A 27,789-nucleotide genomic window follows, 5' to 3' on the forward strand; every position below is an offset into this window, starting at 1 on the left:
GTTGAGCTTGCAAAAATAAAATAAAATTTAAGAAGTAATGGGAATGGGACAAATTTGTCTTTTTATCCATAATGTGGCAGATGTCTGTTGAGCTAAAATGACCACAGTCATTATTTTGGTTACAGGGTGCTCATCCTGTGTTAGGCTGCCTAGTTCTGATCCTTTCTGTCATCCAGCCTGTAGTGGCTCTGCTGCGCTGTGGACCAGACCATCCTTTGTGAGTACCAAACTTGATTCTTCACATGTCCATACTGTACGTCTGGTTTCTCTGGCAACCGCCATCTCATTTGTTCACCTGATGTAGACCCTGAAGCTCAAAAGTATGTCTCAGTCCAGTCAACACTAATATATATATATATATATATATATATAATATATATATATATAATATATATATATATATATATATATATATATGTAACCCTTTTACCACCCGGCTCGTTATGGTAAGGGAGTAATTTCTTATTGTACACCCCTTTTCCTTGACTTCTATGGTAAAAGAGACATTCCGATGTATAAATAACTTTTGTCTAGGGTTAATTATGACTCTCACTTACACAACTAATAATAAGGGGTTCTCCCAGAAATAATAAATCAGTGAATAAGTAATTGAAAACAGTAACTTACCAGGTAACTCAGGAATAGTATCTCTAGAATGTACTGCTGAAACCAAAGGAATAATAAACACACACAATAAATGCAGTTTTAGGATTCTTTTTGTATTAATTAAATGAAAGAACAGGGTAAACACACACATTTAAATTGAAATATGAAATAATGGTTTGATGCTATTAAAATGAAGTCTTAGTCTTAAGAGTGCACTCTGAGTGTTTTATGCAAGCTTGCGAATTAGGACTGTTGGCATGCGTTGGAGCACATATCCACTGAAGAACCCTTTGGAAAACAATAATCCTACCAGTCTGGAGCAAATCCTCGTCCTCAAGACCCAGAGTGACTATGTGCATGCAGAAACTCCTTTCCCTGATCCTCCACGCAGGTGAGGGTGGTTTCACTGGCAACAACACCGTCTCTCCTCCCATTCGGCTCTTAACGAGGTAATTACTTCATCTGTGCACTGGGAACAACACCGTCTCTTCTCCCGACTCTTAACGAGGTAAAACTTCAAAGCAGCAGCGTTAGCTTCAGTGTTAGCTTAGTCTAGCCTGCTCAGCTCTGTCCTGAACTGCAGCTCAAACTCACTCCTTTTTTGGTGCGGGTCGTTCAGAAAACTCCTCTGCAGTCCACGGATGTGAGGAACTGGTACCCAAGCTCAAGGTAGTTCTGTAGTTTTAATTACTTTCAGTCTCTTCAAAACGCATGTCTCCTGCTTGCACCTGCACGACACCTTCCGTCCTCCTCCGCATCGCAAGTCCCGCTTTTTTTCTCTTTCCCCTTCCGGTCTAACGTAAGGCACTCAAAGCATAACAACCAAAAAGATTAATAAAGAACTATGAATTTTTTTAAGAATTCTTTAATATTTATCAATGTTTTTCAACATGAACCAAAGTGAATATTTTATCATTAAACCATGAAATAATGTAAGTTATTTTACAAAGAGAAAAAAAAAAAACAGCTAGTACTCATTTTTTTTTTTGTAATAAAATAAACCTTGAAGAAAAAAAAAAACTGATTTACTAAAAATCAGGTTATTACACACTCCCCTCACCAAAAAAAAGTCATGCCCTCATGGCTTGGTAAGGAACAAGGCAAGAGAAACCCAACTAAGGTATGAAAGGGTTGCTTATCCATTTGTAAAAACAAGAAACAAATTTCACTGGGCAAACACTAGGATTACCCAGTGTGTCGTAAGTAATTCTGGATGGAGCTTTCCTAAGTCTTTGAGATCTTATGGTCTCACTGTCAGTCTCCAGGTCTTCTCCTGAGTCAGTCTCTGGACAAAGAGGTATTGTGTCTTGAGTCTCTGTCTCTGTAGTGCAAGTCTCTTGGTAGTCAGACTGTTCAATCAGGTCAGGTCTAACCTCTCTGTCAGCATTTTGCGCTTCGTGACCAGCTTGCAAATCTTCAGCGTGATCTTCAGGTTGCAAATCGAGATCTAGACTGAATGGTTCTGGTGTTTCATCAGATTTCCTGGTATGTTGCACTGTGAATGGCATGTAAAATGTTCCATCCTCTGAATCTGTGTATTCATCATTCCTGTCCTCTTGTCCCGACACTTCAGGGACTTTGACTGTGCCTTTTTCATCAACTTTGGTTTGGTGTTTTTTCCTTCTCAATCGTCTCTTTGGGACAATGTCTGGGTTTTGCGCTGGTTCCAAACACACTTTCTGTCCCAGAGGCAGAATATGATTACGGTGAAAGACTTTGACAGGCCCATTTCCATCCAACACAGGTAAGTTTGACAGTTGACTTTCAACAACATAAGGGGTCGAAACCCAGCGGTCGGCCAGCTTATGTTTTCCTTGCAGTCCAAGGTTACGGATGAGAACTCGATCTCCAGGTAGGAGTTGTGTGAACTTGACTTTCTCATCATATTTTCGTTTGTTTCCTTTGTTCTGTTTAGCCGCAGCAGATTCTGCGAGATCGTAAGCAGCTTTCAGTCGTTTTCTCATGTCTGTCACATACTTCAGGTAAGTTTCTTTGCACATGTTGTCACTTGATGTTCCAAAACACAAGTCCACAGGCATCCTTGCGTTACGCCCAAACATAAGATAATATGGGGAGAAACCTGTCGCTTCATTTGGTGTGCAATTGTAAGCATGGACTAAATGTGCGATGTCCTTACTCCAATTCCTTTTCTCATTGGGCTCAAGGGTTCCAAGCATGTCCAACAGGGTTCAACTAAACCTTTCAGGCTGCAGATCTCCCTGAGGATGTTATGGAGTAGTTCTTGACTTTTCTACACCAAGGGAACTCAGCATCTCGTGAATGAGACGACTTTCAAAGTCTCTCCCCTGGTCACTATGCATGCGCCTTGGCAAACCATAATGGACAAAGTATTTCTCGAGTAGAACTTTGGCTACGGTTGCAGCTTTCAGCTCTCTTGTAGGAAAGGCTTGTGCATATCGGGTGTAGTGATCAGTAATGACCAAGACGTTCTCTGTGTGACCATGATCTGGCTCGATCGACAAAAAATCCATACATACTAGATCCATTGGGCCATCACTTTGCATGTGAAACAGGGGAGCTACTCTTTTAGGAAGTGTTTTTCTCTTTATGCACCTTGCACAGTTTTTGCAGTGTTCTTCAACATCTGATTTCATCTTGGGCCAATAGAACCTTTCTTTGATGAGTCCATAAGTCTTTTCAATGCCTAAATGACCAGAGTCATCATGAAGGGATTGCATGACTGTTGTTTGGAATTTTTCTGGCAAAACTAGCTGCGAACGGCGGTTCTGACCAGGGGGAAATGTGACGTGATACATGACATCCTCTTGTAGCTTCAGTCTTTCAAACTCTCTTAGTAGCAATGAGCTTGTAAGGTTTCTCGACTTGACTTGATTTGTATCACTCTGCTTTAGTGTTCTCCAAATTTCATTTAGTGCTGGATCCTCTTGTTGTACTTTTGAGATTTCAAAGAGACTTAGGACTGGAATCCCCTTGAGACTGAGTGTGGAGAGGTTACAGTACGCTTTGGGTATGGCGTGCATGGACAATCCTAAGTGATCAATTGCTGTTTCATGACAAGCATTTTTCTGGGTCACTTTGGATACTTGACACATAGCTCTGACACCATCTGCAGAGATATCTGTCCATCGTTTTTCTTGACTTTGGTCAGTGTGGGGGCGCCTTGAAAGGGCGTCTGCATCAATGTTTTGGACTCTGGATCTGTATTTGAGACTGAAATTGTATGTTGACAGGGCAGCAAGCCAACGGTGGCCCGTTGCGTCTAACTTGGCTGACATCAACACATAGGTCAAAGGGTTGTTGTCTGTTCTGACTTCAAACTTTGCCCCATACAGATAGTCATGTAGTTTGTCAACTATGGCCCACTTTAATGCAAGATACTCCAACTTGTGAGCAGGATAGTGACGTTCGGATGGAGTTAGGCTGCGACTGATGAAAGCGACTGGTCTTAGCCCTTCACCTTGGTCTTGGTATAAAACTCCACCAAGTCCTTCACTGCATGCATTAACATGTAGCACATAGGGTAACTGTGGGTTTGCAAAGGCTAGTACTGGAGCACTGGTGAGTCTTTGCTTTAGCTCCTCGAAAGCACTCTCACATTTTTCATCCCACCGTGGACCAAATGGCTCTGACGGGTTGAAATAGACCTGTTCTTGCTTTCTCCTGGATCTTTTTGCATGTGGTGGGTAACCAGACAAAAGTTGGGTCAGGGGGAATGCGACTTTGGCATAATCTCTGACAAAGCACCTGTAATACCCGCAGAATCCAAGGAAAGATCTCAATGCAGTTACAGTGGTTGGTCTGGGCCATGTAGTGACTGCTTCTGTTTTCTTTGGATCTGTAGACACTCCTTCTAGTGACACGATATGACCAATATATGACACTGATGGCTGACAAAACTGACATTTGTCTAACGACAGCTTGAGCCCCTCCTCTTGCAGGCGGTCAAGTACTTTCAGCAGTTGTTTTTCGTGCTCTTCGAGTGTTGTACCAAAGACGATGAGATCATCTAGATAGACTAGCACTTCCAACAAATTCATGTCTCCAACAGTTTTTTCCATGAGTCGCTGGAAAGTTGCAGGAGCGCCTGACACACCTTGTGGCATTCTGTCGAACTCATAAAACCCAAGAGGACATATAAAGGCGGTCTTTTCTTTATCTGATTCACTCATGGGCACCTGGTAGTATCCACTTCTGAGATCTAGGACACTAAACCACTTGCTTCCATTCAGACATGTCAGGGCGTCCTCAATCTTAGGCACTGTGTATTGATCAGGGACAGTGCGGTTTGGAGACTGATGCGACTGGTTTTGACATGACCATACTTTTCGCGTCAGTTCTGCCTTGTAACATGTCCTCTTCCTCTCTGACATCTTTTAACAAATCATTGAAGGAGGACGGTGGTCTTAATTTGTGGGTCATTCGTATGCGCATTGCAATCATATCATGTGGTAATGCACCTCGTACAATTTGTTCAGTGCGGAGGCTATTCATGTCTGACAAATGCAATCCTCCTTTCCTGAAGATACAATGCAGCAGTTTGTCAAGCCTCAGCAGGTATGTGGACAGTTTTTCACCTTCACTCTGAAATGTGTGTCGAAACTTGACGAGAAGATCAGATGATGTTTCAGTAATCCCAAAAGCTGTTTCAAGTGCTTGCATATAGTCATTTGCAGTAGCATTGGGATTTTGTGCTCTGAGGAATCTTATTATGTCAGCAGCTGGACCTTTAAGACTCTCGACAACTCTTTGTTTCTTTACACTGTCACTGCATTGCCATTCTTCCAACATATGCATAGTTTGTTCTGCCCATGCATCATACTCCTCTTCACCACTAGGGGTTGGATGCACACCAGAAAACATTCTGAGCTTCCTATAACTTTGAATATCACCAGGCGTGGTATTGCATTTGTCAACAAGTGAACTAATGGCATTGATGAGAGCAGCATTTATGTCAAGGGAGGAGGGGTTTAACAGTCCTTCAACATCAGACATACTCTTGCCCTCATGCTCAAGGAATGACAGGAACTTTGCTTGAAAATCCTCTTGCTCTTCAGTCGCTGATAGAATGAAGTGGACAGGCCAGGGACCAACTTCACCCGAAACGCCAACTTGGTCAGGTAAGGTCTGTTCAGTCACATTAGCTAAAGTTCGGACTAGTACAAAATCAGTCTTGGAAGTCAAGTCTGGACGTTTGTCAACTATTTTAGTCTTCCAAGAATTTTAACTGAGCTAAGAACTTCACGGAGGACATCATCTGAGACATTAACACCGCTTAAGACGATAACATTAGCAGGGTCTAACTGATGTGTCTTACACCAAGCTTTTATCTCTACTTCCTCCATTCTGTCAACCAGCAGAAAAAAAAAATTCAAAATTAAAATTTCACAGCAAAGTCAAAAAAAGATTCAACAATATCACAAGCAGCTTAATAAACACATCAACAAAACATACATCAACAAAACATACATCAACAAAACATCCCGGATGAGCCCCCAAAAATGTAACCCTTTTACCACCCGGCTCATTATGGTAAGGGAGTAATTTCTTATTGTACACCCCTTTTCCTTGACTTCTATGGTAAAAGAGACATTCCGATGTATAAATAACTTTTGTCTAGGGTTAATTATGACTCTCACTTACACAACTAATAATAAGGGGTTCTCCCAGAAATAATAAATCAGTGAATAAGTAATTGAATAAAGTAACTTACCAGGTAACTCAGGAATAGTATTTCTAGAATGTACTGCTGAAACCAAAGGAATAATAAACACACACAATAAATGCAGTTTTAGGATTGTCTTTTTGTATTAATTAAATGAAAGAATAGGGTAAACACACATTTAAATTGAAATATGAAATAATGGTTTGACACTATTAAAATGAAGTCTTAGTCTTAAGAGTGCACTCTGAGTGTTTTATGCAAGCTTGCGAATTAGGACTGTTGGCGCGCGTTAGAGCACATATCTACTGAAGAACCCTTTCGAAAACAATAATCCTACCAGTCTGGAGCAAATCCTCATCCTCAAGACCCAGAGTGACTATGTGCATGCAGAAACACCTTTCCCTGATCCTCCACGCAGGTGAGGGTGGTTTCACTGGCAACACCGTCTCTCCTCCCATTCGGCTCTTAACGAGGTAATTACTTCAGCTGTGCACTGGGAACAACACCGTCTCTTCTCCCGACTCTTAACGAGGTAAAACTTCAAAGCAGCAGCGTTAGCTTCAGTGTTAGCTTAGTCTAGCCTGCTCAGCTCTGTCCTGAACTGCAGCTCAAACTCACTCCTTTTTTGGTGCGGGTCGTTCAGAAAACTCCTCTGCAGTCCACGGATGTGAGGAACTGGTACCCAAGCTCAAGGTAGTTCTGTAGTTTTAATTACTTTCAGTCTCTTCAAAACGCATGTCTCCTGCTTGCACCTGCACGACACCTTCCGTCCTCCTCCGCATCGCAAGTCCCGCTTTTTTTCTCTTTCCCCTTCCGGTGTAACGTAAGGCACTCAAAGCATAACAACCAAAAAGATTAATAAAGAAATTAAATGGATCTGGAGTTCAACCTTTTTTTCTTACAACTGAACTATGAATTTTTTTTAAGAATTCCTTAATATTTATCAATGTTTTTCAACATGAACCAAAGTGAATATTTTATCATTAAACCATGAAATAATGTAAGTTATTTTATAAAGAGAAAACATTAACCACCTAGTACTCATTTTTTTTGTAATAAAATAAACCTTGAAGAAAAAAAATAAAATAAACTGATTTACTAAAAATCAGGTTATTACATATATATATTTGAGTGTGTGTATGCCAGATTCTAAATCGTTTCTTCCAAGTTTTTAATTTGTGCAGGGCCTGATATTGTCGATACAAATAAAATAAGACACAGCACGTCTGAAAAAACAAGGCAGATCCACAGACATTTTGAACCATTTCCGGGTTGATTTTGTATAAAAGTGTAATATGGGTCTAATATGAGATTCTAGTCAAATTCTTGTATTTTGCTGATCAACATATTTTACTTCTCCACTGCTCTGGTTCCACATGGAACCAGACCATATGTAAACAAAGTCATTATTTTCTTTTCATACTTCCAAATTGTAAGAGTTCCACATGACGGTCAGTAAACATTCGATATTCATTATCACATTTGTGTTGCTTCATTCTTTCATTTGTCTGTCCACAATCAATGATCCACTGATGATTTTCAATTTATATAGCACCAAATCACAACAGAGTTGCCTCAAGGCTCTTCACACAAGTAAGGTGTAACCTTACTAACCACCAGAGCAGCAGTGGTAAGGAAAAACTCCCTCTGAGGAAGAAACCTCAAGCAGACGAGACTCAAAGGGGTGACCCTCTACTTGGGCCATGCTACAGACATAAATTACAGATGTTGGTGCACAGGAGAGGAGGGTCTCTAGCACAAATGCCACACCCATCTCTGGATGGAGCTGCACCTTAAACAGAGAGAAAAAACAGAATCAGGCATCAGAAAGACAAGAAATACAGTATAATTTGTCAGCATTAAACAACAAGAAACACAGGAAATACTAAGGTGATCGCCGGCCACTAGCCCTAAGCTTCACTAAAAGACCCAGAATTGAGGTAAAGTTGAGGCCGCGGCATGCTCCGTTTCCTAATAAAATGAATTAAAATAGTAGAGTAAAACTATATTATGCCAGTATGCTAGCCATACGAAAGGGACAATAAGTGTGTTTTAAGTCTGGACTTGAAAGTCTCCACAGAATCTCACTGTTTTATTGATGCAGGGAGATCATTCCACAAAACATGCATGATAAGAGAAAGCTCTATGACTCGCACACTTCTTATTCACCCTAGGGACACAAAGTAGTCCTGCACCCTGAGAACGCAAAGCCCGGGCCGGTATGTAAGGTTTAATTAGGTCAGCTAGGTCGGTGAACAATTTTATAGACTTGTAGCAGAACCTTAAAATCTGATCTCACTGGGACAGGAAGCCATTGAAGAGATGCAAAATGGGTGTAATGTGGTCAAACTTTCTGCTTCATGTCAAAACTCTGGCAGCAGCATTTTGAACCAATTGGAGACCCCTAATGCTGGACTGCGGTAAACCAGAAAATAGAATATTACAGTACTTCAATCTAGAAGAGACAAACGCATGAATCAGGGTCTCAGCATTAGCGATAGACAGATAAATCTTCGCTATATTTCGCAGGTGGAAAAAAGCAGTCCTCGTAATATCTCTAATGTGGAGATCAAAGGACAATGTAGGATCAAAAATTACCCCAAGGTTCCTCACTTTGTCAGTGTGATTTAAGACACACGAGCCTAGGCGAAGCGTTAACTGGTCAAATTGATGTAGATGTCTCACTGGACCAAGAACCATCATTTCAGTCTTATCAGAGTTTAAAAGTAGGAAGCTGCTCGACAGCTTCTCACTGATGCAAGGCAATCTTCTAAGGATTTTATGTGGATGAGATTACCAGCAGTTATCAGCATGTATAACTGAGTATCATCAGCAGAGCAGTGAAAGGTAACCCCAAAACGCTGCAATATGTGCCCAAGGGGTGCTATATGAAGGGAGAAAAGCAGGAGGCCTAAGACAGACCCTGTGGAGCCCCAAATTTCATGTCACTAAGGTCAGAGGTAGTGTTATTGTACAAAACACAGTGAGAAGGACTGGTCAGGTATGACATCAACCATGCAAGGGCACTCCCAGTAATCCCAAAAAAATTCTCCAGCCTATCGAGTAGAATATGATGATCCACAGTATCAAACGCAGCACTGAGATCTAACAGCACCAGAAACCGTAGTGGTGTCCTAATCCATTGCAAGTGAGCTTTAGTGAGAGCTGTCTCTGTGGAATTATATTTTCTAAAAGCAGACTGCTTTGGCTCAAAAACATTATTCTCAGTAAGATAGTCCACAAGCTGCTGTGAAACCACTTTTTCCAGAATTTTAGAGCAAAATGATAGATTTCATATTGGCCAATAGTTTTTCAATACACTAGCGTCAAGATTAGATTTCTTAAGTAATGGTTTAATCAGTGCAGATTTGGAACATGTCAGAACAGATCCAGAAATTAAAGAAAGATTAATCATTTCCAGCACAGTTGGCCCAAAAGTGGGCCACTGGTCCTTAAACAGTTTTGTTGGTACAGGATCAAATAAGCAGGTTGTGCTTTCTGTCGACGTTACAAGTTTTGTCAGGACGCCTAGTGAGATACTATCAAAATCTGTAAATCTTGGTAATGCCTTAGTAATGGCACTCACCTCAATAGCAGAGTGTAGTGGCTGGGATAAGGCATGCTGGGATATGTTTAACCTAATGTCTTCTATTTTCTTCTCGAAGTAATCCAGGAAATCTTGAGCTGTAAAAGGAGAGCAATTTACAGGTGGTTGTCCATGTATAAGTGTTGTCACCATGTCAAACAAGAACTTTGAGTTATGCTTGTTTTTGTTGATCAAATCAGAGTAATAGGCCCGCTTTGTAGCCAGTAGTGCATGCTTATAGTCCAAGATAGCATCACAAGGTGGAATACTTCTAATTTTGAACTACGCCATTTCTGTTCTAGACCTCTAGCCTTATGCTTGAGGTCACGCAAGCAGTCATTGAACCAAGGTAACTGTGTTTTTTTTTTTTGGGGGGGGGGGGGGGGTTTAACAAAGGTGGTGCAATCATGTCGATTGTAGTTTTGAGCACTGGGTTTTAACTGTCCACAAGACTGTCAACTGATTGGGCATTTTCCAAACATGAAGCTAAGGTGTTTACCCCTCTATTGCTCCCGGTGTGTAGTGAACGCCTTGTATGGCAGCACCGTCACATCGGGGTGAATGTGAGGCATTATTTGTAAAGCGCTTTGAGCGTCTGATGCAGATGAAAAAGCACTATATAAATGCAGTCCATTTACCAGTCCATTTAAGATATCAGGCAGTCTAGCTTAGAGTTCAGTCTTAGTTGAGGAGTTGATGCATTGCCGTAGTGATAAATAAGGTTGTTATTCCACTAAACACGGCAGTGCAACTGTAAACCTAATAAGTGAGTAATCAGACACCACCGAAGAAAGAGGCACGATGTCAATATTCATGACAGCAATACCATGTGTGAGAACCAAATCCAGAGTATTTCCACTAATGTGCGTCGAGTCCTGAATGCATTGCCGAAATCCTAATGCATCCACAATTTCCATAAATGATTTGCAGAGGGGATTAGAAGTCTTATTTATATGAATACATGTGATTTATTTTTTACTTTGCCTATACAGTAGTGTTCAGAATAATAGTAGTGCTATGTGACTAAAAAGATTAATCAATTTTTTGAGTATATTTCTTATTGTTACATGGGAAACAAGGTACCAGTAGATTCAGTAGATTCTCACAAATCCAACAAGACCAAGCATTTATGATATGCTCACTCATAAGGCTATGAAATTGGGCTATTAGTAAAAAAAACAAAAAAAAGTAGAAAAGGGGGTGTTCACAATAATAGTAGTGTGGCATTCAGTCAGTGAGTTCGTCAATTTTGTGGAACAAACAGGTGTGAATCAGGTGTCCCCTATGTAAGGATGAAGCCAGCACCTGCTGAACATGCTTTTCTGTTTGAAAGCCTGAGGAAAATGGGACATTCAAGACATTGTTCAGAAGAACAGTGTAGTTTGATTAAAAGTTGATTGGAGAGGGGAAAACATATACGCAGGTGGAAAAAACTATAGGCTGTTCATCTACAATGATCTCAATGCTTTAAAATGGACAAAAAAAAAAAAAAAGAAAAACTGACATGTGGAAGAAAACAGAAAACAACCATCACAATGGATAGAAGAATAACCAGAATGGCAAAGGCTCACCCACTGATCAGCTCCAGGATGATCAAAGACAGTCTGGAGTTACCTGTAAGTGCTATGACAGTTAGAAGACGCCTGTGTGAAGCTAATTTATTTGTAAGAATCCCCCGCAAAGTCCCTCTGTTAAATAAAAGACGTGCAGAAGAGGTTACAATTTGCCAAAAAACACATCAACTGGCCTAAAGAGAAATGGAGGAATATTTTGTGGACTGATGAGAGTAAAATTGTTCTTTTTGGGTCCAAGGTCCGCAGACAGTTTGTGAGACGACCCCTAAACTCTGAATTCAAGCCACAGTTCACAGTGAAGACAGTGAAGCCTGGTGGTGCAAGCATCATGATATGGGCATGTTTCTCCTACTATGGTGTTGGGCCTATATATCGCATACTAGGTATCATGGATCAGTTTGGATATGTCAAAAGGAGGTGGAGGTCATGTTGCCTTATGCTGAAGAGGACATGCCCTTGAAATGGGTGTTTCAACAAGAGAATGACCCCAAGCACACTAATAAACGAGCAAAATCTTGGTTCCAAACCAACAATATTAATGCCTCGCAGATGTGAAGAAATCATGAAAAACTGTAGTTATACAACTAAATACTAGTTTAGTGATTCACAGGATTGCTAAAAAAGCAGGTTGAACATAATAGTTTTGAGTTTGTAGCTTCAACAATTTCATAGCCTTAAGAGTGTGCATATCATGAATGCTTGGTCTTGTTGGATTTGTGAGAATCTACTGAATCTACTGGTACCTTGTTTCCCATGTAACAATAAGAAATATACTCAAAACCTGGATTAATCTTTTTAGTCACATAGCACTACTATTATTCTGAACACTACTGTATACGAGGTCTGTTAGAAAACTATCCGACCTTTTTATTTTTTGCAAAAGCCATATGGATTTGAATCACGTGTGATTGCATCAGCCAAGCTTGAACCTTCATGCGCATGCGTGAGTTTTTTCATGCCTGTCGGTTGCGTCATTCGCCTGTGAGCAGGCTTTGTGTGAGCAGTGGTCCACCCCTCTCATTGGATTTTTATTGCGAATAAAATGTCTGAATGATTTGGAGCTTTGCTGCATCAAATTTTTCCAAAAACTGTGAGAGACCTCCAGGTGGACACCATTCAGAAAATTCAGATGGCTTTCAGGGATGATTTTATGGGGATTACACAGATTAAGGAGTGCTCCAGCCGGTTTAAAGACCGCCCACAGCATCTGAGAGCGCGGCGCACTCCGAGCGCCGATCGACAGGCTGACACCCCGCTGAAACAACCAGATCATTTCCAATGTGAAGGCTTTGTTGATCCGGGACGTCATCTGACTTCCACAAAAATGGCAGAAGACGTGGACATCAAGACTTTTTCGGCACATTCCACTGTTACAGGAGTTTTTTTCATGGAAAGAGAAGAGGAGGGATGTGCCACGGAGCCGCTCATGGCGCGGGACAAAAGCACCTCCGTGTTGGTCTCACAGGACGGCTTTCAGATGGCTTTCGGTGGCTTTTCAGTCGTGTGACTATCCGAGAAATTGTGCATGAGCTGGACATGCCAGAACATGTCCTGCGAGGCTTCATCACGGCGTTGCTTTGCGCCATGCGGCTCCACCGCGATGCACGGAATTCCTCCGCTGCTGTAACAGTGAAATGCGCCGTTCATTTCCACACTGGATGCTGTGTTGATCCGGGATGTCGTCTGAATTCCACAGGAATTGCGGAAGACGTGGACATCTGCACTTTTTCGGCACATTGAGACAGACGTGCGGAGGAATTCCGCGCGTCGCGGTGGAGCCACATGGCGCAAAGCAACGCCGTGATGAAGCCTCACAGGACATGTTCTGGCATGTCCAGCTCATGCACAATTTCTCGGATAGTCACACCGACTGAAAAGCCACCGAAAGCCGTCTGAAAGCCATCTGAAAGCCATCCTGTGAGACCACCACAGAGAGCTTTTGTCCTGCGCCATGAGTGGCTCCGTGGCACATTCCTCCGCTTCTCTTTCCATGAAAAAAACTCCTGTAACAGTGGAATGTGCCAAAAAAGTCTTGATGTCCACGTCTTCTGCCATTTTTGTGGAAGTCAGACGACGTCCCGGATCAATAAAGCCTTCACTTTGGAAATGATCTGGTTGTTTCAGCGGGGTTTCAGCCTGTTGATTGGCGCACTCCGAGCGCTGCGCTCTCAGATGCTGTGGGCGGTCTTTAAACCGGCTGGAGCACTCCTCCCTGAAAGCCATCTGAATTTTCCAAATGGTGTCCACCTGGAGGTCTCTCACAGTTTCTGGAAAAATTTGATGCAGCAAAGCTCCAAATCATTCAGACATTTATGTTGTATGGCTGGGGGGGTGCTGGCTGCCTTTTTGTTTCTGTCTTTTGTTTTTCCTTCCAGGTGGCTTGCATTTGGCTGTGTAGCTGAGTTTATCAGGACCTCACCCTGATCACCTGAGGCTGATCACCTGCGGCTCGTCAGGACTCACAGCTGTGGTGCATCTACATGGATTGGAACATGGTGGCATTTAAGACTGGAGTACACAGCGTGTATTTGCCAGAGACTCGACCTTGTGACCAGACGGGTGAGATCGTCGTCTCAAGAGCCATCTCATCATCAGTGGATGCAGAGAACGCCCAGGTTTGATGCATGATCTGTGAAAGAGGAGGGGGTGAGGTCTCACGCTCGTCAGCACACTTCCTGAGGTACGTTAGATTTTGTGACTAACATTTATACAGTCAGTAAATGTGGTGTCCCTCACACCTTTATTATATTGAGCTGTATGTTGGTCGTTTAAATCAGCTTCCACTGCAGTGGAGTTTTGTGAACAGGGTGTTCTATGCCTGCAGGGTGGGAAGCTGATTTGCAATTAAGCCAGGAAGTGTTTGCTGTTTGTACACCTTTGAGTGGTCTCTCTGTGTGTTGAGTGTGGACTCACATAAGGATTCCTTCTTTCACAGACTCGGTTTGTCGCGGCCACCTGGGGGGTGTCGGCGGGGTCCTTGGGTCCGAACTGGTTCTGGCTCCGGACCGTTTTGTGCTGCTGGGAGCACACCGCAAATCCGCCACGCCAGACCGCGCACTTATTTGTTTGTATTTTTTCACAGCACTGTTATGTTCATTAAACTCTGTTATTATTTGTACCGTGCTCTGCTTATTTTATACTGGGTCCTTCAAACGCTGGTCGGTTCTCCGGGCTGCGTCCGACACATAATTTATTCGCAATAAAAATCTGACAAGAGGGGTGGACCACTGCTCACACAAAGCCTGCTCACAGGCGAATGACACAACCGACAGGCGTGAAAAAACTCACGCATGCGCACGAAGGTTCAAGCTTGGCTGATGCAATCACACGTGATTCAAATCCATATGGTTTTTGCAAAAAATAAAAAGGTCAGATACTTTTCTAACAGACCTCGTACATTATTAATATATCCGTAATTCATACTGGGACATTTGTCATTTTTGGCCAATTTTGTTGCAGACGACAACGAACGCCCGTAATTTGTATACGCAATTCATGCACAATTAATCCTCTCCCCAGTGGGACCGGGCCTTAAAGTCTGTTTTATGCAAATACAGAGTGATGCAAAACGCTAACAGCCAATGGGCCTCATGTATCAACGTTGCGTACGGCGATATTTGAGTGTACATGGGGTGTACGCCAAAACGGCTGCGCTACTTGGCATTTATCAATGTGGTCGTTGGTGTATGCTGCGCTGAAAATATACACCAGGTCGAGAGGTGGCGTAAATTATACACCAAAATGAACCAGCGCTGGAATCCACATAAAAATGAAGATGATCAACATGATAAACAGTGCCATTATACAAATCAATGCATATGTTACATAAATAACACTTTCCTGATTATACTACATAATAATCAATACAAATCCCGCCTTTGCGGGATTGTTATGGAGCACGATCTGTGGCCACAGCGCTGACTGCAAAGAAAGCGCTGCTCGCCTTTTTCTCCAGACTACAAGCCTGGAGCCAGAGCAGCGCTGAGCTTAACTTTATGTGGTGTGATCATTTTAGACTATGAAACTGATAATAACAACTGTAGTTTCGTCATTCCCTTAATTCACCCGTGCTGCAACCAGGTTTTGTCATCTCCATTCGGTTGTCACAATAAAATAAATACAGAAATACATTTAAAAAATAAAGAAATCTGACAGATTAGGCGTGTCTTATTAATTGAGCGAGCAAATATCCACATGTCAAGAATTATTGACGTGAAAAGAGAATACAGTGGTCCCTCGCTATAACGCCGTTCACCTGTCGTGGCCTCGGAGTCTCGCGGAGTATTTACTCCAATTTTGCATGCCTTTTTTTTTTTTACAGTGTTCTGTGTTCTCCGTATCTGTTTATAAGAATCTTGTTGCCCAGAAGAGAAAAGAGCGCCAACAACTACTCATAACTGTGTTTGTCACACGGAAACAAACACCTGCTGCAGCGAGATGTGAGTGGAAAAAGGCGCAGCGCCAGGACGCAGAGGCCCGATCTGTGAAATACTGGTCAGTCACTATTAATAATTTCTTATGTGTCCGACCTCGTTCGTTGATCGTTAAAATTAATTCGTTAGTTCTAAATGCCATCATAATTATTTATAGGAAAACGTTCTATTTTTATTTCTCAAACAAATGTTTTGGCCTGAAAACAGTTTGGTATTATTTTCCTACTAAGGTTTGAACTTTGAGAGTGTTTACACACGAGAGAAAAGTGAGAAAATGTTCATGCCTGATTGAGAAAGTGTATAAACTGTGTAGTGAGGGGTTTTACAGCTTTGAAACGTCTATAATAATTGTAAAAAATAACGCTGCCTAACAACGCGGTTTCGCGTATTTCGGGCTATTTTTTAGAACATAACTCCAGCGATTGAGGGACCACTGTAACACTTTATTGATTATATACTACAAAACAATTGATACGACAGCCGCTTTTGACGCTCTATTGGCACGCGTCGTGATTGGTGGAGTTCTTTTTCATTGCCGTCTTACCGGCTTCCATGTCGTAAAATGAGGGTGTGTCTGAAGTGGAGTCTGAATATTTATGGGCGTGTTTATTATAATTACGATCGTTTCCACCCGCCGCATTTATCAAGATCACGTCAGGCGTACGCCAGAAATGGGCAGGTGCGCACTGCTTGATACATGTCACGGCGACTTTGGTGTATTTCAAGTTTACGCCGTAAATTTACGCCACAAATGCGCAACATTGATACATGAGGCCCAATGTGAGTGAATAGGCAGCGTAATGTTAGCTGGCTGTTTGCTTGAACACAATAATATAACATGGTGAAATACACTCTGAAAGAACTATATTTGTGGATAAATCTTATAGGTTTCTCATATATTTTGTAAAAATTAAATGTTACCACCTCGTTGGAAGAAGGATTTAAATGTTCTACTGTAAATGCCCAAGTAAGTCAGTACACCTATTCTTCAATTATCCAACATAGGAAAGACAGAATCTGTAGCTGTGCTGGGGTCATGACCACCAACAGAGGAGATCATTGAGAATATGAACTTTCTCCCCATCAGATGTTTTGGTGCAAAAGGCTCCAAAACAAGAACAGAGAATTGTTTACACTAAAGAGCTCTCAGCTGGAACAGTTAGTGAATTGAACAAAATGCAGCACGTGTGCAAGGTGGTAAATTAGTAAAACTGGCTGCTTTGTGTGACAGTGCACAAAGACAGAAAAGAGAAACCATTAGGCTGTTGTCAGAGTTAAAGAACCACAAAAACATGATGAGGAAGGAGCCAGAATGCCACAGAAGACAAAGGCAGGGCGCACAATGACCCATGTGTGTGCAAGCCCATGACAGCTGTCCAGTACCCAGAGGCTCCATAGTGCGATGGATGTGGCAGCACACAGCACCATAACATGGTCCTAGACCTATTGCCAGTGTGCTCCACCACAACTGATTGAAATGAAACAATCAACATGTACTTGTAGTGCAGACCAGTGGTGTAGTCTACATTTTTGAAGTGGGTAGACTGTGTTTTTTGCCCGTCATCAACCCTGTGCGTATGCGCCCCCGGTTATCAACATTTTTAACACCACAACAACAAATAGATCTATACTTTCCATCTGATCATTTATATTCTATATTTGCCACTATAAATGTGAGAAATGTGTCAGAATGTAAGTAAGTAATTTGCACCAATTGCAAAATACAGTATACAACAGTAAATCTAAAAGAGTGATTAAAAAATACAAAGAAAAAATACATTTATTTTTTGGCATCTGAAAACCTAATTTAACAAAGAAATTTAATCAGGTCATAAACCAGGAATAAACAATATTTAAATCCAGCCAAAAGTATCATATGCAAGCTACTGCAATTTCATTGTATCACTTGTACAATGAGAATAAAGCCTATTCTATTCTATTCTACTGTGTATTGTTTAACAGTAAATAAGACAACTTTAAGTCACAGTCACTCAAAAAAAAGTGACTGTGACTCCTTGTTATTAAGAAAGAAAAGTTCTCTTAACAATAATAAGGAGCAGATTATTGCCTCCCAACTAAGTATATTGCAAGAGTTCACTTTTCCTCCCTCTATTTAGTACCGGATATGAGCCTGTACTGCCAAATTCAGCAGCTGCAAGATTCACCCTTCATATAATCCGCATGTCTCCATGTTTGTGTACAGTTTAGACGCATAAACAAAAACAAAACAGAACACATGAGCATGCACTGGCTGCATAGCCTCACGCCTCCTACCACAATGTCTGTTGAAGTTGACAGTCCATCATCAGGTCCAGACGGGGGAGTGGAACCTGTAGGCTTTGTGGTCCATAAGAAAACCTACCCAGTATAAACAAGCTAGTATTAGTATACGTTAAAGGCTGAAGGACAGAAGCTAGCTCCCAGAAAATTCACATACAACAATGAAAATATGGTAGATGCTTTACTTTGCAGAAACCTTTTCAACCCATGACAGAAACATTGTAGGCCAAATCAGTGGCACAAAAGTATAGTATGAAGACAACCATGCAACTAATACCGGAGAGTATGCCACTTACCAATTCCAGTCATTTTAAAACTACACTATCCAACAGCCAACAGGACTCAAGCTCAAGAGACATCTGTAGATCACCGGCAAAACTCTATTATTTTTTAAAAAGCTGTTTCATTTTATATTTTAACAACAAATGAACGGATCATTAAAAATGTCCACAAATCAAAGTCAAAAGACATTTGCACAAGTAGAAGCTCTCCACTTATTGTGCTCAAATTCATATTTTAGAAATGACTCTGTCCTGATAACAACATTAAAGGCAATTACATATTTTGGTGAAATTACAAGTTGAAATGACCATTAAAAAATTCATCATGAGGTTTATGTCACAGAAATCCCACTTTACAATCACTGCAGTCATTGTTAAATTATTTCCTGTTGCATTTATAATAAACATTTGTATTTATTTACAGTGTCTGTTTTTCTTGTTGAAATGAGATATACGAGGTCTGTCCATAAAGTATAGGTCATTTTTATTTTTTTCAAAAACTATATGGATTTCATTCATATGTTTTTACGTCAGACATGCTTGAACCCTTGTGCGCATGCGTGAGTTTTTCCACGCCTGTCGGTGACGTCATTCGCCTGTGAGCACTCCTTGTGGGAGGAGTCGTCCAGCCCCTCGTCGGAATTCCTTTGTCTGAGAAGTTGCTGAAAGACTGGCGCTTTGTTTGACCAAATTTTTTCTAAACCTGTGAGACACATCGAAGTGGACACGGTTCGAAAAATTAAGCTGGTTTTCGGTGAAAATTTTAACGGCTGATGAGAGATTTTGAGGTGATGCTGTCGCTTTAAGGACTTCCCACGGAGCGAGATGTCGTGCAGCGCTCTCAGGCGCCATCGGCAGCCTGTTTCAAGCTGAAAACCTCCACATTTCAGGCTCTATTGATCCAGGATGTCGTGAGAGAACAGAGAAGTTTCAGAAGAAGTCGGTTTCAGCATTTTATCCGGATATTCCACTGTTAAAGGAGATTTTTTTAATGAAAGACGTGCGGGCGGATTGCAGCGTCGGCTCGCAGCCGCCGCGACGCTATGCCACAGGAAAAACACCTCCGTTGGAAGCCTTAAGGACAAGTTGGAACATGTTCAGCTGTTAAACAATTTCTCATATACTCACTCCACTGAAAGCCATCAAAAGCTGCCTGGACTTTACAAATGGTTATCAACATGGAGGTGTTTTTCCTGTGCCACCACACCGCGCCGGCTGCATCCCGACGCGCGGACCCGTCCGCACGTCACCGACAGGCGTGGAAAAACTCACGCATGCGCACGAGGGTTCAAGCATGTCTGACGTAAAAACATATGAATGAAATCCATATAGTTTTTGAAAAAATAAAAAGGACCTATACTTTATGGACAGACCTCGTAAATAATCTACCAGACTTAAAAAAAAAATGTACAAATTTCCATGTTATTTTGTCTAAAAATAAATGACTGAGGTTCCTTATGTTAAACAAGAAATTATCTAATCTGAAATAACAGGTGGTTTTAATTTACAGATGAAAGGTTTCTAAAGAACCATTTATTGATTCATTTAGCTATTTTAATTACAAGTGTTCTAAACAGTAATCAGAAATTCTGAGGTAACAAACAACAACAAAAAACATTTCCAAGGATTTTTCTTCAGAAAACTGCTCCATAAATGAGCAGTCCTGTGACACCTTTGTTTTGTAGAGATCAGTGGTTTCTGCCACTAGTCTTCCGTATTTTGGCCCGACGTGTCGTTCCTATTGGACAACGCAAAGGTACGTCACAGTTCAGAGCATCGAAAGTTGGTTTGGATTGAACTTTGATGCGTCAGACTGCCGACAAGCGGCAATGCGCGCTCCCGTCAGAAGCGTCAGTTTAGCTCGGCTTTTGACGCGACGCTTCTGACGCATCTAAAAAACAATGCGTCTCATTGAAAATAATGCTTTTTAGACCGTTTTAAGGCCCATTAGCTTAGTGAACAAATAAAAAAACTAGCTGTCGTAGCCCACTTACCAGTAACACAGACAGCGCCAGGTTTATCTCCACTCAGGGTGCAAACTTCATCAATCGGCCCTGAAGCAGCAGTTGGACATTTTCGAAAAAAATCTAAAACCGAGGCCTGTTTTCTTTTCATTTTTTCAGGTAATAATCACCATCGATACTTTCTGTAGCATTCTTCTTGTTTGTGTACAGCTTTCGCGCTGGTTAGCTGGTAGCCCAGCCCCCATCTATCTATGAGCCAATTAAAACTCTTATCTAGCAGAGCGAGCACAGGGGGGGGATGGGGATGGGACACATACGGTGCACTCTGCAGTGATGGACGCCTGATGGCTGTCTTTTAAAGGGAGAAAATAAAATTACAGTCAATAAGCGCTCATTTTATTGACACCGTCATGTTCCTCGGGGCAATTTGAAGTGGTTAGATGGAAATTCCGGGTCTTTTTAGGTGAGTAGATGGCGTCTACCTGCATTCCACGTAGACTACACCACTGGTGCAGACTTTTCATTCCATTTTTTGTAAAATAAATTATTCAATAAATTAATAAATGTTAATACATTAAATAATAAAAATGTAATAAACATGAGTTCACTATCAGCACTGTATTTGCATTGTATGAGTTATGATATGTTTTTCTGCATATGAAACAAGCACTTTGTCTGTATGATGTCATTTTGTTTCAGTGGTAATTTAACATTTGACACCCTGTTTTTCACAGGCGGGTTCTGTTTAATTCATCACATGCCTTGAATGCATTTGTGGTAAAAGCTATAGCTGGTAAGTCCCCCCCCCCCCATACTGTTTGCATGAATCGTGGTTACAAGCACTAAACTAGATTTGTTTGTTTCATTTTCCAGTGGCAGCCATATTTACAGGCCTAAAGTTGATTGACACCACTTTCAACCAATGGTTATTAAAAGTGATGGGTGGTTTTCTTGGCTGGGAAGTTGTTTTCTATATCTTACATGAAGTCCACTTCAGATGGAAGAGTTCTGATACAAGTAAGTTCACTTTTTCTTCTAAAATGATCTTTACAGCCATTTTTTTTAATGAGTGTGATGGTCATCATACTGTAATATTAAATACAAATTTCAACAAAGTACATATAACTTTGACTTAACAGCTGAAAATAATAACGTACCTGTTAAACCAAACTCATAAAAACTCTTCAGTCATATTTTTGCATAATACTAGATTTGCCACTTCAATCTTCACTGTCACCCAGATGCTGGAGACTGACAGTACTACAGGGTCTACAGAAGTCTCCAGTCTATGGCTTCTCACAACTAGTGTGCCTTGATTAGAGAGAGTGGCGTCGTCTCAGAACATGGCACCATTTTGGTTCCAACTGTGCTGAACTACTGAATGAACCTTTAATGTTTTCAACATGTTTTTAACATCATTTAACAGCTACACATCCAGGTACAGGTGCTATCAAAATAAATATAAAAATAGTTAGGTGATCAAATTTACATAAATTTACAATTCATGATGATTTATTTAATTAATTTAAAGCCTGATTTATGCAGCTGTAATTCTGTAACTCGGTGTCATGCAATGACGTGCGTGACCGTTTTAAAGTTCTCCGTCTCTGGATTATGCATTGGTCTGGACTAATTTGACCTTCAACAAGCTTTTCTTTCTTGAATCATCACCTCAAAATCAAAGGTAAGCTGTACATTTTCCTTGTGCTGTAATGGTGCAGACTTTTCTGCTCCATTTATCTGCATGGACACTATAAAAAAAACTATTATAAATATGATGGGAGACGAAGAAGTAAAAGCAGAAAAGTGTCAAATCACAGCCTTTTGCTCTGTCTGATTTAACAGGTTCACTTCAGGCTGTGGCTCCGAGACTGAGCATGGTGTGATAAAAATAAACAGTCGGGCTTTTAATCACGGAAATTATTCCAGTCCCACATGCGAGGGGTTTAATGGGAATACACTGCCATCAGATGGGACATTTTATGCGATGTGAGCGAAAAAGTCGCTGTACAAAATCTGTTATATACGACGTTTATTACATGAAAAAAACAGTACAAAAACTTTGGGACTTTTTTAACCCATGACTGCAAATATCTGATTTATATGATGACAGTTGAGTTTTACTGTACATGGGACTGAACAATAAATTTACCTCTTAAAACCTTGACGATGATGTCAGCTTCCATCCCACATGGCTGACTTTATTTTCCCACATTTTTCTTCTGTTCAGATCTGAAGGGAATCTGTACATCTTGAAGCCCTTGCTGTGTCTATTTGTGCCTCGAAATGCACAGCAACCTGTCATTTTCAGCGAATAAAAAAAAAAAGCTGGATTTACATGCAGATAGATTAACAGCAAATGGTACTTTGAAACCAAGATGGCACCATGAGTCACGCGACCGATTTTTTTTCGACTCATCATGTCGCCACTTTGTCTAATCAAGGCACTCTACTCACAACAAATTTGCAGAGGCTTCCCTAAGGATACTGCTGAAGTCCCACAGACCAATGTGCTTGGTGTTATAGCTTTAATAAGGCTAGACTTCAAGATCACACTGTTTTTTAAAGTTTGCATGCAAGCTGGGTGGAGGTCTAGCAAACATGGACACAACTGGTAATGGGTTACCAGTTGTGCCCACGTTTGCCATGGACACAACTGAATAGAATGTGGGAGTTATTTTATTGTAATACACCGTCCATTACCAGGGATTACACTGGTATTATCAGTGTTCACAACAGGATACATTTCATTTTTGAGGGCAGCGGAGTCATGGCGCACTGCTTTGTGTAAATGCTAAAATACCCTGGGCTGTATGAGCATTTTCTTCTTTATAATTTGCAGTTGTTTAATTGCTATCTCAGTGCAAACTACTTATCTATCTATATGTAAAATTATACATTTATTGTTATTTACATTAATTATGAAGATCCTATTGTCTTATGTACAATCTGTACATGTTCAATCAAGCCCCTCTATCTTGTCACATGATAATTTCACAAGGACCACAATGGAACTAAGCATTTATTCTTTATTGTGTTATTAGTGTATTACTGATATTGTTATGTGTCGGACGCAGCCCGGAGAACCGACCAGCGTTTGAAGGACCCAGTATAAAATAAGCAGAGCACGGTACAAAGGATAACAGAGTTTAATAAACATAACAGTGATGTGATAAATATAAAAGTGCGCGGTCTGGCGTGGTGGATTGCGGTGCGCTCCCAGCAGCGCTAACGGTCCGGAGCCAGAACCAGTTCGGACCCCAGGACCCCGCCGACACCCCCCAGGTGGCCGCGACAAACCGAGTCTGTGAATGAAGAAATCATCTTGTGAGTCCACACTCAACACACATTGAGACCACTCAAAGGTGTACAAACAGCAAACACATCCTGGCTTAATTACTAATCAGCTTCCCACCCTGCAGGCATGCAACATCCTGTTCACAAACTCACTGCAGTGGAAGCTAATTAAAATGACTAACATAACAGCTCAATACAATAAGGTGTGAGGGACACCACATTTACTGACTGTATAAATGTTAGTCACAAAATTTAACGTACCTCAGGAAGTGTGCTGACGAGCGTGAGACCTCACCCCCTCCTCTTTCACAGACCATGCATCAAACCTGGACGTTCTCTGCATCCACTGATGATGAGATGGCTCTCGAGACGACGATCTCACCCGTCTGGTCACAAGGTCGAGTCTCTGGCAAATACACACTGTGTACTCCAGTCTTAAATGCCACCATGTTCCAATCCATGTAGAGGCACCACAGCTGTGAGTCCTGACGAGCCGCAGGTGATCAGCCGCAGGTGATCAGGGTGAGGTCCTGATAAACTCAGCTACACAGCCACTCAGTCCCAAATGCAAGCCACCTGGGAGGAAAACCAAAAGACATAAACAAAAGACACACAAAAGCCAGCCAGGCACGCCAGCCACAACAGCACCCCACCCTCACGGGAAGCCTCCCGGCGACCACACAAACCTGGCCCAGGAGAAACACCCCCCTCCAGGGACCATGGCTGGAAACCGTATCTGCATTCGTCTTCCAACAGAATCTTCATTTAACAGAACGGTTGATGTCTTCTCCTCTGGCTGCATCTTTGCCTTTGTTTCTGTCAGTCACTTAGCACAGGTGTGGCCAGGAGTTCTTAAACCTGTGCGGTCAGCCTTTGTCCAACCATGTTCAGTCTGATTAGTCATAAAACAAAAAAGACAAACACAAACAACCAAACCCCCCCCCCCCCCCCCCCCCCCAGAGGACCGTCCCATCAAACCCCGGGAAGGAGAGAAAAGAAAAACAACCCAAACTTAAGCTTGCAAATAACAATGCTAACCCCCCCCCCAGAGGACCGTTCCATCAAACCCCGGGGAAGGGGAGAAAAGAAAAACAACCCAAACCTAAGCTTGCAAATAAAAATGCTAACACCCCCCCCCCTAACGACATGTAGGGACCAACACCCCCCAGAGGACATCCCGCCAGCTCCAGGAGTAATAACCACAGCCGAGGTCCCTCTGGGATCCAACGTCACCCACGGGGACTCCCAGCGCCTCCCAGAGGACCATTCCATCAACCCCAGGAGACGCCTCCCCTCATGACCAACAGACCCAGCCCCGGCCGTCTATGGCTAGATGGACCCACAGCCCTTTCCCCCCCCAGAGGACACCACAGTCACACCCTGAGGGCAGAAACTGGGGGGAAAAACAAAAGGAAAGAAAAAAAAAACATACAAACAAAACAACCCCAACCCCACCCCCTTGGCGCAGTGGAAACTGGAAGCACGTCCAGCGTCACCAACCGTGACTATACCCCAGAAGCCAACCGGGAGGAGTGGAACAGCGGTTATGGCAGACGGCACAAAACGGCGCCACTCCTCCGACTTCCAAACCAGCCACCAGCTGCGGGTATATCCCACTGCCCCAAACCTCAGCCACGCCGACGGCAGACGGCCCAAAGGCGCGCCGAAGCCGGAGGTGGAACAGGGAATCAACAAACAAAAACACCCCCCCCAGGTGCAGAGGTTACCTGGGAAACGCCCAGCATAACCAAACTGCACCACTCCAGCAACGCCGACAACCTACGGCTCACACGGCTGGAGCCAGAGGAGAAGAGAGGGCACAACAAAAAAAACAAAAGAAAAAAGAAAAAACAACCCAATTACCCCACCCCCCCCCCCCCCCCCCCCCATCACCCCCCAGGGGACCGTCCCATCAAACCCTGGGAGGTGAAACTAAAAGAAATAAAAAGAAAGACTAACAGACTAACAAAGTTATTTGGGTCCTGTTTCTGCCCCAAACAGAACTGCAGGGTCACGACCCCAGACACTAATAGTGGAAAAAAAAAATAAAATAAAATCCCACACAAAAACCAACTCAAAAAACACCCACACAAAATGAACTAACACAAAACAAATAAGTGATTTATACCGTCAAGCTCAAACAAATCGAACACACCTGTTCCAACTTAAGAGCTTAACGGTAATGTGACTCAGTCACCACAAGAGGGAGCCAGAGTGCTAAAAATGAAAAACCCCCTTTGGTGACAGAGAAAACAAACGAGCTGCTTTTCTGTGTGCAGCTGTGTGCAACACACAACCAAAAATGTGATTCAACTAAATTACGCCGGAGCTGACACAACAGACGCAGCAGTTATCTTCACCCAGGGAAACGGGGTTACAACTGTAACACAGGAAGCTCAGCGACCCGTGCCACAGAGCTCCGCCGTGCGCGTTCACCCATTACAGACATACTCTTGCAGCTCCCGTTTAAACCTCTTATCCGGTTGGAGCGTGACGCGAAGCCGTCGCCAGTCACACTCCACCACGACCCTCGGATAAGGCACAACACAGGATCACAGCTGCAAGAGAGCTCAATTCAGTATTCAGTAATGGGTTCTCAAACACGCACCATCCGGGCGGAGAGCACCCGCAACTGATCCGGATAACTACTGAACGTCTGCTGCCGCCTTCCCGGCGCGTTACCGTCTCTGCTACCGCTGGGTCCGTGATGTTTGGCCAGAGACTACTGTTATGTGTCGGACACAGCCCGGAGAACCGACCAGCGTTTGAAGGACCCAGTATAAAATAAGCAGAGCACGGTACAAAGGATAACAGAGTTTAATAAACATAACAGTGATGTGATGAATATAAAAGTGCGCGGTCTGGCGTGGTGGATTGCGGTGCGCTCCCAGCAGCGCTAACGGTCCGGAGCCAGAACCAGTTCGGACCCCAGGACCCCACCGACACCCCCCAGGTGGCCGCGACAAACCGAGTCTGTGAATGAAGAAATCATCTTGTGAGTCCACACTCAACACACAGAGAGACCACTCAAAGGTGTACAAACAGCAAACGCTTCCTGGCTTAATTACTAATCAGCTTCCCACCCTGCAGGCATGGAACATCCTGTTCACAAACTCACTGCAGTGGAAGCTAATTAAATGACTAACATAACAGCTCAATACAATAAGGTGTGAGGGACACCACATTTACTGACTGTATAAATGTTAGTCACAAAATCTAACAAGTGTGCTGACGAGCATGAGACCTCACCCCCTCCTCTTTCACAGACCATGCATCAAACCTGGACGTTCTCTGCATCCACTGATGATGAGATGGCTCTCGAGACGACGATCTCACCCGTCTGGTCACAAGGTCGAGTCTCTGGCAAATACACACTGTGTACTCCAGTCTTAAATGCCACCATGTTCCAATCCATGTAGAGGCACCACAGCTGTGAGTCCTGACGAGCCACAGGTGATCAGCCTCAGGTGATCAGGGTGAGGTCCTGATAAACTCAGCTACACAGCCACTCAGTCCCAAATGCAAGCCACCTGGGAGGAAAACCAAAAGACAGAAACAAAAAACACACAAAAGCAAGCCAGGCACGCCAGCCACAACAGATATATTCATCTTTGTATGTTTATATTGATGTTACAGAATAAACTCAGTCAGTCATAAACAATATTTAATTTACCTTTTAATGGCATCTGCAGGAGGACATGTACGCGCATACATGAGCTTTTGAACAGAGCAGAAGCTACCTTTGACCGCATGTGATGCGTGTGCACTCTGACGTCCACAAGATGTCTTGTAAATCACTCCAGATGTCTTTTCAGGTTACATATAACAGCATTTTCAGTTTTAAATGTGTTTATTTCTCACTAGCTTTTACATAATTACATAACATATGGGAAACATGTTATATTTGCACAGAAACACAGTGGTTTGGGAGTGGATTCCGCCATGTTGGATTAACAGAGGAGAGAGATCAGTCAGTGATGTCATAGTGCCTCTCTACTCTGATTGATTATCACCCATGACTGCATGACTCAGCATAAAAAAAAAAATAGAAAACAGAATGTGACGTTTTGACCTCTTAAAATAGGTCAAGGTTAGCCATCTTTGAACTTGTCCAAGGTCCTAAG

The 27,789-nt window shown here is 42.4% G+C and overlaps 1 protein-coding gene across 3 annotated transcripts in view; it reads left to right on the plus strand.

The window, feature by feature from the left end:
- Window positions 1–27,789, plus strand: part of LOC117512565 (putative ferric-chelate reductase 1) — an 84,962-nt gene that overhangs the window by 51,913 nt on the left and 5,260 nt on the right. For all 3 annotated transcript variants that reach the window (XM_034172695.1, XM_034172703.1, XM_034172712.1), the window contains exons 12-14: window positions 126–217; window positions 21,103–21,161; window positions 21,242–21,385. In XM_034172695.1, coding sequence (XP_034028586.1) covers window positions 126–217; window positions 21,103–21,161; window positions 21,242–21,385 — 295 coding nt within the window. The remainder of the gene's footprint in view (window positions 1–125; window positions 218–21,102; window positions 21,162–21,241; window positions 21,386–27,789) is intronic.

This window comes from Thalassophryne amazonica, chromosome 1 (genome assembly GCF_902500255.1).
Source record: "Thalassophryne amazonica chromosome 1, fThaAma1.1, whole genome shotgun sequence".
Classification (NCBI taxonomy): Eukaryota; Metazoa; Chordata; class Actinopteri; order Batrachoidiformes; family Batrachoididae; genus Thalassophryne; species Thalassophryne amazonica.